The 13,287-nt window shown below is 47.0% G+C and overlaps 1 protein-coding gene across 1 annotated transcript in view; it reads right to left on the bottom strand.

Moving 5' to 3' along the window:
- Positions 1-6,870: 6,870 nt before the first annotated feature.
- Positions 6,871-13,287, bottom strand: part of SLC5A9 (solute carrier family 5 member 9) — a 29,165-nt gene continuing 22,748 nt past the window's right edge. Inside the window, exons 14-15 of the mRNA XM_055724575.1 lie at positions 11,220-11,367; positions 6,871-9,255 (exon numbers count right to left, since the gene is read on the bottom strand). Coding sequence (XP_055580550.1) covers positions 9,047-9,255; positions 11,220-11,367 — 357 coding nt within the window. The 3' untranslated portion in view covers positions 6,871-9,046. The remainder of the gene's footprint in view (positions 9,256-11,219; positions 11,368-13,287) is intronic.

The raw sequence follows: 13,287 nt of genomic DNA, 5'->3' as shown, positions 1-13,287 counted from the left end.
TTTCACTTTGTCCTGTTTTATTATGAAACACTTCAATCTTCTTCCTAAAACACATATGTCTTGTGCGTTTCAAGATGTTCCTTGTTGCTCATGCAGAACCAGTTTCTGAGCTCTGTCAGCAGAGTGCCATATGTTCTGGGGTTCATTTAGCTTCTCTGGCGTTTGTGTAGGCAGCATATTGGATGTAACGCAGCTAAGCTCTGCTCCATTCTTTTCTTTGTAAACTTGTCAAGAGATGAAAAAAAGCAGGGAGAAGAAAACACTGAATAATACTTGAGTGATTTGAATTATCAATAGGTTCTGGTAACTTGGCCAATCAAAATTGAGGTTTCTCTTGTACTTGAGGATTTTCCTTAATTACGATTTATGCATAACCCATACAGTGATGCATCCCGTGGTGCTCCCCAGTTATTACACCCAAAACAAGTGCTGAAGATTGAGATATAACCCAAGCCATTTGGAAATGACAGGCATTAAATGCTCTTAATTTTGCGTTGATCTACTATTGCGTTTTTTGGTTTGGTTTTTTTGTTTGTTTGTTTGGGTTTTTTTAATAGGTGATGGGCATGTTAAGGGATTGTACTCCTCTTTGTTGTCTTCTGGCTTTGTAGAAAGTAACTCTCCATTGTTTGAAGCTGGTACTGAAAAGCAGCATCTCAAGACTGATGGTGCCCTCCTGTTTAATAAAAAAAAAAAAGTAATTTTCCGTTACAAATCCGCTCTGGTTTCCATTCCCTGCCCCCCATAATCTTGGCCATGAGCCAATAGGTACCATCAGCCTTTAGTGTACTCTCGGTATGTAGCAGCACAGCCCTGACTGTTTATTGATAGTAGCCGTATATTGTCAGGTACTGATCTGGTCTGACGAAAGCGTTTTAGATCCGTCTCAGTGACCGTGACAGAGGACCAAAGTATTGCTGGGATTCTGTAGCTAGAGCTCAGAAACAGAAGAAAAGGAAAAGAAGGAACCAGAAACTGGTTTAAAAGGAGTGCATATTGAACTGGTTTAAAAGGAGTGCATATTGAACTGGTTTAAAAGGAGTGCATATTGAACTGGTTTAAAAGGAGTGCATATTGAACTGGTTTAAAAGGAGTGCATATTGAACTGGTTTAAAAGGAGTGCATATTGAACTGGTTCCCCTTTGCTGAGGGATGAGGCCGGAGGGAGAGGGCTTGATACGAGTGTGGGGAGGAGCAGGGAGGGAAATGTCTGCGGTTCTGACCTCAGGTGGGTCAGAAATAACCAGCTGGAGTGACATGAGTGTAAACCTGGCTGAAGTGACAGGCAGCTCAGCTCCTGGGACTCTATTTACACATGTTTGAAACAAACAAAAAAAGATGTGTTTGTTCCCCAGGAAAATCTGTTTACTTGGCATTCAGCTCATGTAAAAGCTGGAACTTCTTTTCATGGAAGACATAGAAACAAAGCAACGGACATTTCTGCTTTGATGTGAGGCTGAAGCTGAGATTTGATTTTGAAATATGAAAGTAAACTGAAACTACCTCCAATTTAAAGGTGTGGGGGGTTTAATGACCTTAAAAGTTTTGAGAAGATTTTTTTCCCCTCTCCTTAGGGACCAGAAGAAATTATAACAGTAATCTTACTTATAGCTGTAAGTCTATGGAGACAGTGGCTGCAGGTTAATGAAAAATTGACACTGCTACTTCCCTGTGCTTCCAGCAGAATTTTTTTTCTTCAAACTGATGAGAACTATTGCACTGCGTGAGCTGGTTATGAGTCTCACGTATTAAATTGAATGCTGCTTTTCTGGAAGCTACGGGAGCAAGTCACCAGCTAAACGTTTTGAACAACGTTCCTTTTTTGAACAAATCAGCAGAAATTACGGGTTTCTTAAAATGGCTACCCTGCTCCTTGTCCTCGTCCTCCCCCCCCCAGAAATAAAACTTGCTGTGTTAGACTAAACCAGCAAGTGGGCGGAGGAATTGTCCCCAGTGATCTCCATCCCAGCACCGAGGCTGGAGTGCAGTCAACCCAGCCAGTAGCCGTGTAGTAGGGAAACCACACCGCAGAGCAGTAACTGAGCGCTGCAAGTGCAGTTGCTGTTACGTTTTGCACACACGTGTGTACTGCTACACGCCGTTGTGCCCAGCCCTTGTGTGGCACTGGGACTCCTCAGGGAACACCCTGCGGCTCACAGGGCCGCGGGCAAATGTCCTCCCCAGGGGCGTTTCTGCAGCGGTGTTTGGGGACAGCTTGTTCCTCGTTCCTGGGAACCGTGCACTGAAATGGCACGAACTCAGCAGTGCCGGCTGACTTTGGTTTGTACTCTGACAACTTAACGTCTGTTGTCCTTGGCGGGGTGGTGCCGTCTGGTCTTGCTTGGACAGCTTATCTGTAATATCGCACTGCATGGTATTTCAGGTTTTGCTGATGAAATCTTGGGCTGTGCTCGAATGGCACAGTGACACCTTGATGCCAGCCTTGACCAGACGGCACATGCTTAGATAACACACGCACATGCCCCACCCCACCCCCCTCCATGTACCGTGATGGAGATGGGTACGCAGAGGTGCTGGAAGTCACGTTTGAGGTAAGTGGAGGGAAGGCGTGAAGGTGGCTTCTTGTACTATATGGGATCTCGGGTCAGGAGTTGGAGCCACTGGGTGTCCGCAGACTTCCCTGCTCCCTTTGAAGGACTAAAACCTATTACAGACTCTGAAGAGTGCCCAGTGCCTCTGCACCTCGGGGCTGAGGGGCTGTTCTGGGACAGGAGCATTCTCCATCTCTCCCGTCAGAGTTTCAAGACTCGGGTCACAGAAAGGTGGAGAAAATGTGTGACTCCGAGGATCAGGGGCCACTTGGGAAAAGGCAGTGCTGTGTGCAGCGGAACTTGGGGCAATGGCGGGCAACACCAGCAAGGACTCCTCCTTAAGCACTTCTCCAACAAGGACATCTGTATTTTCGTGTTCCCAGCGGATTTGCCATCTCCGTGGGGGGCAAAGATACATTTAGGTGATGAGGGAGCTGTCATCTTTCACTTCTCTGACCGGGCAGTGACGTTTCCTTGCAATCTTTCGCAGCCTGAGAGGGGACCTTAACCTCCATTGCAGCAACACCCTGTTGGGACAGCAGCTCGACAACTGGCTGCTTCACTCACGTTCACCTGCTTCAGAGGAGGTTGTACAAAAATCTCACATTATTGTGACACCAACGTTTCACCTATGCTAAAGAAGTCGCTTTTATCTGTTGCTCCTTGTGTTGCCTTCACAACATGCTGTATGTTGCTCTTGCTGCTCCAGGCAAACAAACAAAAAACTGTTCATACCGGGCTTTGGGGAATCACCGAGGTTGGCTGACACCTCCCACATTACACAGGCATTGGTCTGAAGTGGGGAAAATAATTTAAATCATTTGTACTAAATGTATACACGGGACTGTGAGGTGAGGCTCGAATTTGTTTTTTGCATCTGCTACATGTTGTCCCTTTCCACTTCCTTTTAGTTTTGTCCCCTTTTTTGCCTTTCCATGGTTATAAAGCCCTGTTTCTCTGCATGCACTGTCTGTGATGTTTGTTTATGTGGAGTAAGTTCATAGTAGGCAGCTGCTTAACGTAACAGAAGGGGCTTGATGAAACCCAGCCGCTGAAAGCTGGAGCGAGGTGCAGCCACACTAGAAATAAGGTGCAGATCTTTTTTATTTTTTTTTTTTAATGTAATGGGTATTTAGCTTTTAGAGTAGTTTAGCCAGAGACTGTTTTCTTCTTAGCTTGCAGCCTTTATGCCAGGATTGACAATTATGCTAAAAGAAACATGGCTAAGCTGTCAGTTTGATCAAGAAATAGGCAGCGATGTGCTGCCATATGCATTGCAGTTGTTTCTCAGTCAAAGACCACAAATTCTGCCAGTAAATGTTAGGTCCAAGTAGAAGATCAGACCTTTTAGAAGCTCAGTCTGGTCCTGCTTCAGTATGTATGGCCTGGGCATGTGCAGCCTGAGCTGTCACCTCTCTGTGAACTACTGTGTCCCCAAAGTAAGTGGAGATACAGCTCCAGCTTAAACAGAGGGACAACTTGCTTCTCTTATTAACACATTACGTTTAATCTGCAGGCAAGCCAAACCCTGCATTGGGGGATATTCAGGTTTGTCTTATTTGTTGTAAGTTTTTCAAGACCTATGCTACATTGATGACTTTTGTTTTTAATTAAAACAAAAAAATCCAGAAGACTTTGTTATACAGCAGTAAAATGTACAGTTAAATGCCAGCCAATTCAGTAAGTGCTTTTGCTGCTCTGCAGAGATACACAAATGCAAACTCGGAAATCCTCTTGCCAATATGTTAGCATTCTGAAACTGCTACAGCTTGAGGTTAGTGGGTTTATTTTCTTTTGTCTGGGGTTTAAAACATTGCTTCCAACCTGGTATCTGGGTAAGATCAGATGAATCCGCTCCACTGAAGGTAAGAAACTGACTTCATTATCTATAGGAGAAACACTTCTTGACCACGTAATTCAAAATTGTTTTAAGCAGCCTTCTCCTCTCCTGCTGGGCAAGGAAGAGGAGTAATTTGCTGGTGTTGGAAGCACGGGGCACTGAGAAACAGGCAAGTGAGCTGCAGTACCGGAGAGGGAGGGATACACCTTCCAAGACGAGGGTATGGAGGGGAGTGATGGGATTCCCATTGCTGGAGATGTCGCAGCCCAGAGCCAGGCACATGGGGGAAGTCCTGCAGAGACACAGCGGTGGGCACCTGCATGAAAATGGGGCTACAGTTGCAAGTTCGTGGGTATAAACAAAGCAATGCAGAAGCAAAGCTGATATTTTTTGCATTACTATTCGCAGTGAAAGTAGGAGGGGGGTCTGATATGTTCTTTAGTGTATTATTTGTTACCATTTTACTCAAAGGGAGGGGAAAGTAAGAAGAGAATGCAGAAGAAAGGAGACTAAACCATGTAAATTTACTGAGTTTGTTTAATTTCCTCCTAGGGACCAAAAGTGCAGAAGGGTGCTGTGCTGGGACTCTGCCAGTCCACACGTACCCTCCTCCCCCTCAGACCTCAGCGAGCTTTACCCTGCTGAAGTTTCCCTCTATAGGAACACAGGAGGACGGTGCTCCCTGCAGGGACGACAGCTTGTGATCCCAGGTAGGACCCACTTTAACCCAGAAATAGTGACTTCCAGCTGCAATTCACAGGGGCAGGTGCCCATCTGCACACACCAGGAAGGCTGTGAGCGCTGCTCCCTCCTTGTCCCAGAACACGAGCTCAGGGATCCAGAGAAAACATGGTGCCCTCTTTGCTAACTTACTCTCCACCCTGCTAAAATGCATGCTGTTTCATTTCTTTCCTTTGTAATAAACTGTGCCCACCATAGCGTATATTCTTTTAAATAACATTTTAAAATATTTTCCGATAAATTAAAGTGATGACATGTTTGTAGGGTTCATTGTTAATTTCATTTCCTTTGGCTCAGCCAGCCAGATAAAATGCAATGTTATTAATCTCTGTTTAAAAGAAGTTCCTTTGCTGAACAGTAATAAATGATCTTGATAGAATTGTCAGGAAAATGAATTATAATCATTTGCAGATAGACACAAGCCTAGTATGGCAGATTAATAAGAAAATATGTATTGACATCATTAATAACATCTGCTGCCAATGGACTTGTATATTGGTTACAGCTCTGGAAGTGATGTGTTCTTGTTAGGATATTGCAATTCATCACGTGCTGTGAGGAGCGAGGCTGTGCAGTGCTCCCGAGGCGATGACAAGCTGCTCCCCAGGAAAGGCTCGCGAGGAGCCCGGCGCCGAGGCCACGCCGCAGCCCACCGCATCCGCCGTCAGATGAGCCTGTCATCACTGAAGTGCCAGTTCTGCTGGGCTCTGACGTGCCTTCCCCCATGTCACTGGTAAAAACTCCTCCAGACCACATGAATTTGCTCATTCCTGGTTTGGGGGCTGTTGCTGGCTGGATTCGCAGACCACCCTCGCTCCCTCGGGGGCTCTGCCCTTGCTGTGTGGGCTGAGCGGCGCTGGTGGAGAAGCTGCTCCTGGCACAGAGCGGGTCGGGCTGCAGCACCTGGTGTGTGGCACACGCTCCTGCTCAGACTGCGCTCACCCCAGCCCATGTACCTCTGAAAAGGTTCCTCCAGAGCCTGCCGCAGGCATTTAAGCACCTACATGTCTTCAGCTGACACAGCATCAGAAAGTACCTCCGCTTTGTTGGATGCGCAGCGCATTAAGAGGTAAAGCTCTTCACAGATGCCGCGTGGGACTGTCATGGGCCTTGGTTTTTCAGCCTTGATCATCCCTGTTAGGAAAAGGGTGTTTGATTTTGGGCTTGTAGTCACTCCACCTGCAGAACCTCTGTTGGGTTTTCCCTCTTAAAACCCCCAGAACATACCTGAGATGGTGCAAAGAGCCGCACACTCACAACAGTGGTCTCTGCCACAGCATCATCCTTGCAGCAGCAGTGAGCCGAGAATCATCCCATCCCACCCTGTCCCCATCCTTGTCCCTATCCCTGTCCCTGCAGCTCCTTGGCAGGTCGGGGTGAGGCTGATAGGGAGCTGCTGGGGCGAGCAGGGTCCTGCCAGTGGGAGCTGGGGCTGGAGGGACTTCGTGTGTTCAGGTGCAGCCCATGGGGAGATGGAGCATAAACCAGAAATTATTGAGGCTGGGAAGGAGGGGCTGGGAGATGCAGAGGGGAAGAGCTGCAGATGGATGTAGGCAGAGCTGTAGGAGACAAGAAGGACAGAGCAGAGGGACAGAAATGAGGAATAACATGAGAAGAAAAGTCTCCATCCCCAGTCTTCAACGAGGAGGAAAAATATAATCTCTTTTTGGTTTGGTTTTAATTTTTTTCAGCTAAATATGATTTTTTCCTTGAAAAATACAAGGAAAGAGCAAGACGTTTAGAGACAACTTTATTTCAATAAGAAATTTCAGACTCCCCCTCCCCAATCATTCTTTTTTCTTTTGTTTCGCTTTAGTTGTTCAAAGCAGAGTAGTAAGTCAAATAAGTTTACCAATGAACTGTGTTTCTCCTGTGGGATGCACAGCTGGCTGCATCTGGCAGCATGGATGCCTCCATTCCTTCTGTGGGCCAAGCTCAGAGAGGCAGTCACATCTCTCAAATCATAATTTTAAAAGAAACATCATCTTCCAGGGTCCATAGGGTGAGGTGGGGAGGGGAAGAGGTCAGCATCATATCTCTAAAGATCAAAACTATTTGTGTTGTTGAAAAAAGAAAAAAGAAAAAAAAAGTGTAATAAATTTCATTTCTATTCTCTGCTAAACTGGTATTTTTTTTCAGAGGAAAAGAATAATCTCAAACATTTAAAAAACTGCCCCAGTATTCCTCATCCTGTGTCGTGTTGCTTTCCCCACAGCTTTAGTGGATGTGTGGTCCAAAAAAGCCAATAAAGTCATCGAGCTAAGTGCTGCTGAGGGGCTCTGGGGCTCAGGAGCACTCAGCACCTCACTGCTCTAGGCGAGGAGGCGAGAGCCCTGGTATTTCTAAATGCATTAGAAATGCGTCTGTTATTATTAGACATTTACCAGCTATTAATCACAGCTGGTAACCTGATTTCCTGTAAATGTTTTGAGGCACCCTCTGATGTGGGCACCACCTGCTCGAAACAGAATAGTAGAAAGGCAAGGCAAGCTCTGCATCGTGTGCCTCTCCCCGTGGAGATGGGCGGGCGACTGGCGGGGCTGTGACCTCCCTTATTCAAAGGAAATCTACTTTTTCCTCTTAGAAAAAAACAAATCTTGTACTGACCTTCGCCAACACAGCACGGACCCCATCCTGCATGGCTGAATCAGTCTCCTCCAGCCAAACTGAGGATGAATTGGGAAACCATGACCTGGGCTCCGTGTGCCAGGTGGGCACAGAGCCTTGTTTCTCCTCTGCTTGCTGCATCATGACTCATTTGCATCATCTTTATGGCACTGTGTTTCACCACATGCCATCACCTCCCCTCACAGCCCACCCCTGGTGGCTTGGCTGTACCCCTTGGATGCCGGAGTGGAGGATCTCATCCCCATGGGCATTTTTAGCCTTCTCCAGGTGAGCATCCTAACCACCAGACAAAGTTATTAACAGTGGGTACTGCCGTCTCTTCCTCTGGAGGTGGTTTAAGAGGTTATGGCCATGCCACATCACATGATGGTACCAAGACGGGTCAGAGAAGCCTGAATTTGCTCAAAAAAGCAAGGTCTAGCCTTGCACCTTGCCCAAGGAGGGATATTTCTTTTACCTACCACAGTCAGGTCACCATGTTCCCAGGGAGACCTTTGTGCGTCAGTGCAGGATATATAACCACAATAACCCAGTCGGAATTGGCTTAGTTGCTAAGGCACATTTATTGCTGGTAATGCTGTTAAGGGCAGGACTGGCCCGATGGATAAACAGGCTCAGGCTGTTGTAAGAGCCACCATTACACGGCAGAGTGGGCAGGGTGGGGGAGCCCCTCCCCCACCGCCAATGCCAGCAGCAGGGGGGTGTTGGCAGGGCCTCTGTGTGCGTGTGTGTGTGTGTCCCCAGCACAGGGTCTGGGGTAGCTGTGGGAGCCAAGGCTGAGCTAATCCAGTGATCCCACACTAACCCCATCTGAATTTTGGCCATATAAAAACCAAACAAACGGCAGGTAACACGTAAATCTCCTTCCCTACACCAGCGTAAACCAGAAGTCTTTCCCTTAAAAGCGGAGGTGCAAAGTCAGCCCCGAGCTAGTGCATGAGGGGAGCGAGGACCCAGTCATGGCACAGCTGGGCTTTCTCCTTGCTGGGCTCAGCTCTGTACCTTAAAACTGACTCAAGGTCTCCTGACTTGACCCACATGCTGTCCCACATCCCCTGCACCCTGGATATGACCGGCGTTGAGTCTTGGTCACACCTCGTCTTAGGGAGAAACTGAGCCCAACAGTCATTTCCAGCAAGCAGTGCCTCCAGGGAAGGGCTTCACCAAGGTGTCCCGGCACCTCCAGGGACCATCATGAGGGTCTCTGTCACCTGACGCTTCTGGATTAGATATGAAGATGAGGACCCCTGAAAGAAACCAAAGCCACACGCTGCCTGACCCCACCTCAGCCAAAATATGCCCACAGAAAGACATTTACAGTCATGAGGAGAATAGCGTTCACATTGCAAACAGTTCTCCACAGGGGCTTCTCCTCAATGCTGGTGAGGCTTCGCTCCAGGGCAGCTCTCTCCTCCTGGGACAGGGTGGGCACGGGGCCAGTGGACAGACCACAGAACCACAAGTACAGCATTTTCCAGCAGGGAGGCTTGGCTGCTGCAAGAGACAGACCAAACAATGGGTGTCAACGTCTAGCTGGGACTCTTCCGTCCCTTCTTCCACTGGGTTTGGAGGTGCATTGACCAATCTGGAAGCTTGAGATGCACCTTGAATGGGAGATGCAAGACGATGATGGGAGATGGGAAGGGAAGAGAAGGGAAAGAGAAAGCTCTGCCTCGACCATCTACAGCACAGCCTGATTACAGTTGGTTGATTGCAACACCAATCGCTCATTAGTTAATTAACAGACCTCTTCCCCCTCCTCCCTGACCCAGCTTCCATCCACTTTCCTGACAGCATGATGGTCCATTTAGAGATATCCTGGCTTATTTATTACACGTGACATGCCAGGTGAAGTATGTGTTTTAATTGTCAGCCCTGTGCTGTGTGTATTTCACTGGCTGTTCTTTCCAAATATAACCTTTTTTTGAAATGCAGAATGTCATAAGGCCTTGAAAAAGGTGTTACCCCGGAGAAAAAAAAAACTCATTAAACTGTCAAGTGCTGCATTTCACATTTCCTTTCCCATCAGTACTAATTACCAAAATACCAAGACATTTGTTTATAAAAATCTGAGCTAGTTAAGTGAACTAGGAATTTATAAGAAATAATGCTGAATGGCTGCATTCAACTTAAACCCAGACTTACCCTATTGGGAAACAACTTAAGAGTTTTCTTTAGATGTTCACATCTGTTTCGGTTGCCTGTAATCTGTACCGGCGTCCTTTGGACTGACCAGCAAAAGGAAGGAGTGAAAAAATCCTGTGTATGTGCCTTTCTTCTGAGATTTCTGCTCTGTAATCTTGGAAGGTTAAGCTCGAAACAAGAAAGCTGCACTTTTTTAATGGATTTACAGAATAAACCTCTGACGACTCTGAAAAGAACATTCATTTGACTCTTTGCCTTCCTTCTTATTAAATACCCTTGGTAGGACACACAGCTATCCAAGCAGTTTGGTTCTGAGTTTTAACCATAGCTTATCTCCTAAGGGCAGATGGAAGATACTATTGGTATAATGTAAATGAGAAAACTGAGGCTTGTATATTTATCCTAGGACATCCACAAAAGGCACAGCTGCTCCCAGAGCCTCATGGTCCCTTCGGTCCATGATATTACAGCATCTTATTGTATGGTCGATGCTACTTGATCTATGTGACATCTGTAACATACTTGAAACAGTGTGTTACAGCATCGCTGGGTGAGTTTGGCCAGCAGACCCCACACAGGGGTTAGGAGAAGGCATCTCAAACACATACACAAGGGGTTTATCTCCTAGCAGTGATGAAGACAGGAAGGGATGCCACTTTTGCATGCTGAAAGCTGAAATTACAGAGCCTGCCATGACTTTCATAGTGCTAGCGTAGCTGCTGCTTTGTTTACGCCTGCAGCAGTGCTATGGAGCTCCTCAAAAGGATCTTGGTGAGACAGACAAACAGATGCAGTATCATGACACAAAGCCCCAGTGTCAACAGGGCGAGGAGCAGTGTCCCAGCACCACAGACCTCCACCTTCCCAAGGATGCTCATAAGTGGCCACTGACTCCCATCCAAGGAGTCTAGCGTGCCGTTAAGTGTTCAGGCCTGAAGTGCTAAAATAACACTGTGACTTGGGCAGAACAGGACTGGGGTAGTCTGCATGGGTAAATAACTTGTTCTAGAGAGGAAGAGGAAAAACATTTTACTGAATGGTGGGGGGTTTGGCTTTTTTTAGGAATGGCAGCTCTTCTGAACCATTCAGAGGATTACAACATGAAGGTAAATGCTAGAAGATATGTTGGAAGAACCAAGGACCGCAACACTTTCATTTGCCACATCCTTATAACTGCTATACCCATAAATACAAGCCCCAGGTCCAGTAAATGCAACAGATAACCTCTCGTGAACTTTAGCAGGACTTGCATGAGATCTTGGCTGTCCACTCACATGCACACGAGTGTGCTTGTTCACAGAGAGCCACCCTACCTTCCTCCTCCTTATCGCCTGGATCTGCACTGTCGACCAGGTCACTCTCTCCGTTGGCTGGATTAATCTGTGCTGCTTCACTCTTGTAATTTTTCAGGTCAATGGCCGGTGCTTTTCTGTGTCTTGTCCACCACGTCAGGCGAGCGAGCTGCAAAGTGGGACAGAGGACAAACTGGTTATTGCCTGTCAGTCACAAACTGGCATGCCAGTCACCTCCCTCTTTGGGGGGCACGGATCCAAGATGGTGCTGAGACACCCATTCTGGGGTGACGGTTGTTCCCCCACCTTCTCTCACTTCCTTTCTGCACTGGTGCCCACATCCTGGAAAAGAAGGCTGGTACCATCCAGCTGGAGCTGAAAAGCTGGGAAAAAAAGCGTGCATTTATCTGGTATCTTTCCTTCTATTTTTTTAATTAACCTGTTCCATCCCTGTATCTACCAGGAGTAACCTTTTAGTAGACATCGAAGAAGCAGCTTTCTATTTGCTAGGCTCTCTTGATTGACATGAATTCATGATGATCTGCATCCAGGATGGCAACCCTCCAACAGAGAAGGCCAATAAAGTCGATGAAAGAAAAAAGAAAAAAAGCCAAGATAACCCTTTCTGGATACAGTCAATCAGACAGCAATCAATTGTACCGTCAGCAGAGAAAGACTGGCCGGGTGTTAGCATGCAGGTACGTGGCTGTAGGGGCAGGACACATTTATATGGCTATAAGGGCATTACACAGATATACGCCCATGGGAACACTGGTATTTGGACAGCTTCTTCTCTGGGACATGGGGAGGGACTGGAGGATCTTCTGTCTCATCTCAGTTGTTGTTTTCTAGGAAAAGAAAACCCCAAGTGAACATTAAACCCCACAGTTGGGACAAGCTCATATCAAAGCAGCAACTGGCACTTTGAGATGAGCTTATCTCAGTGCCCTGAGTGGGAAGAGTAGCAACCTTGTGTCTCTGCTCTACAGCTGCAAGTATGCCTTCAGGAGGTGCAACTATGTGAGCAGACAGAGCCACAACAGTTAATATTAAGTCACAATTTGCAGGGAGGATTATACCATGCATTAGACCAACAGGTGTAGTTAGAAGTAGAAAACCCAGAGCTCTGGGCACACACTGTAAGACTTGCACATCCAAACATCTTTTGCCTTCTTTCTTTGTTCGTTTGACTTTTTTTTTTTTTTTTCCCCCCCTCTTTTTAAATTCTAGGTTTCTCTGTTGGGCCGATACAAGACATTACCTCTCTCTGCAGTCTCTCAGTGAAAGAAACATTGCAAGCCATGAAAGCTGATCAGTCCTGGACAGGCTGCTGTGGCTGCAACCTGCTCTGCTTTGCAAAACCAGGAGGTCTGAAACTCTTACCCTAGGGCTAGCCTGGAAGCCTTCTCCTCCCTGAGACACAGGGACTGCACAGGAGCCATTATTCTTGCAAATCTGACAGTGGTCCTTTTGCTGCTGTGGGGTGGGGTGAACTGTCCCAGGGGCTCAGGTCTTTGGGTTTAAGCAGGTCTGCTACTTTGTGGCTGACCATGGGACACCAAGAAGCTTGGTGGCAATGACAATTCCTAACCCCTGCATGCTCTGGCCAAGCCAGGCAGCGAGGACCACGCTCACCAACCTCGCTCGAGCGCAGCTGCCCAGGTGCGTGGGCTGCCCTCCCACCCCAGCCCATCGGCTGCCCTGCAGAGGAGCTGCAGGATGGGACTGGGGCACCAAAGCTGCCGTGGTGACAGCAGGTCAGGCAGAACATCACATATGTGCCTGACAAGCAGCTGCCTCCCTGCTCTGCCCGTATGGAAATGAACATCTCAAATGGGTCACTTACAAAGTAACGTGAGTTTAATTTTTGAATTTTGCACACACAGATCTAGGCAGGAGTTTCCAGCTGACACAAAATGTTGCATAATTTCCAGAAGATTTATAGCTTTATTTAAATCATTTTCAACCAAGATGAGCATTGGGCAGGGCTAATCTTTCTTGTCATGATGTGCTAAATTGCTTTGATATGATGATCCTCATCTTTCTCAGGGATTCTATTATTATTTTTTTTTAATCATTTAGGAAATGT

Source organism: Falco cherrug, chromosome 12, assembly GCF_023634085.1.
Source record: "Falco cherrug isolate bFalChe1 chromosome 12, bFalChe1.pri, whole genome shotgun sequence".
NCBI lineage: Eukaryota > Metazoa > Chordata > Aves > Falconiformes > Falconidae > Falco > Falco cherrug.
The sequence above is the reverse complement of the archived record's forward strand: the minus strand, read 5'-3'. Positions and strand labels throughout refer to the sequence as shown.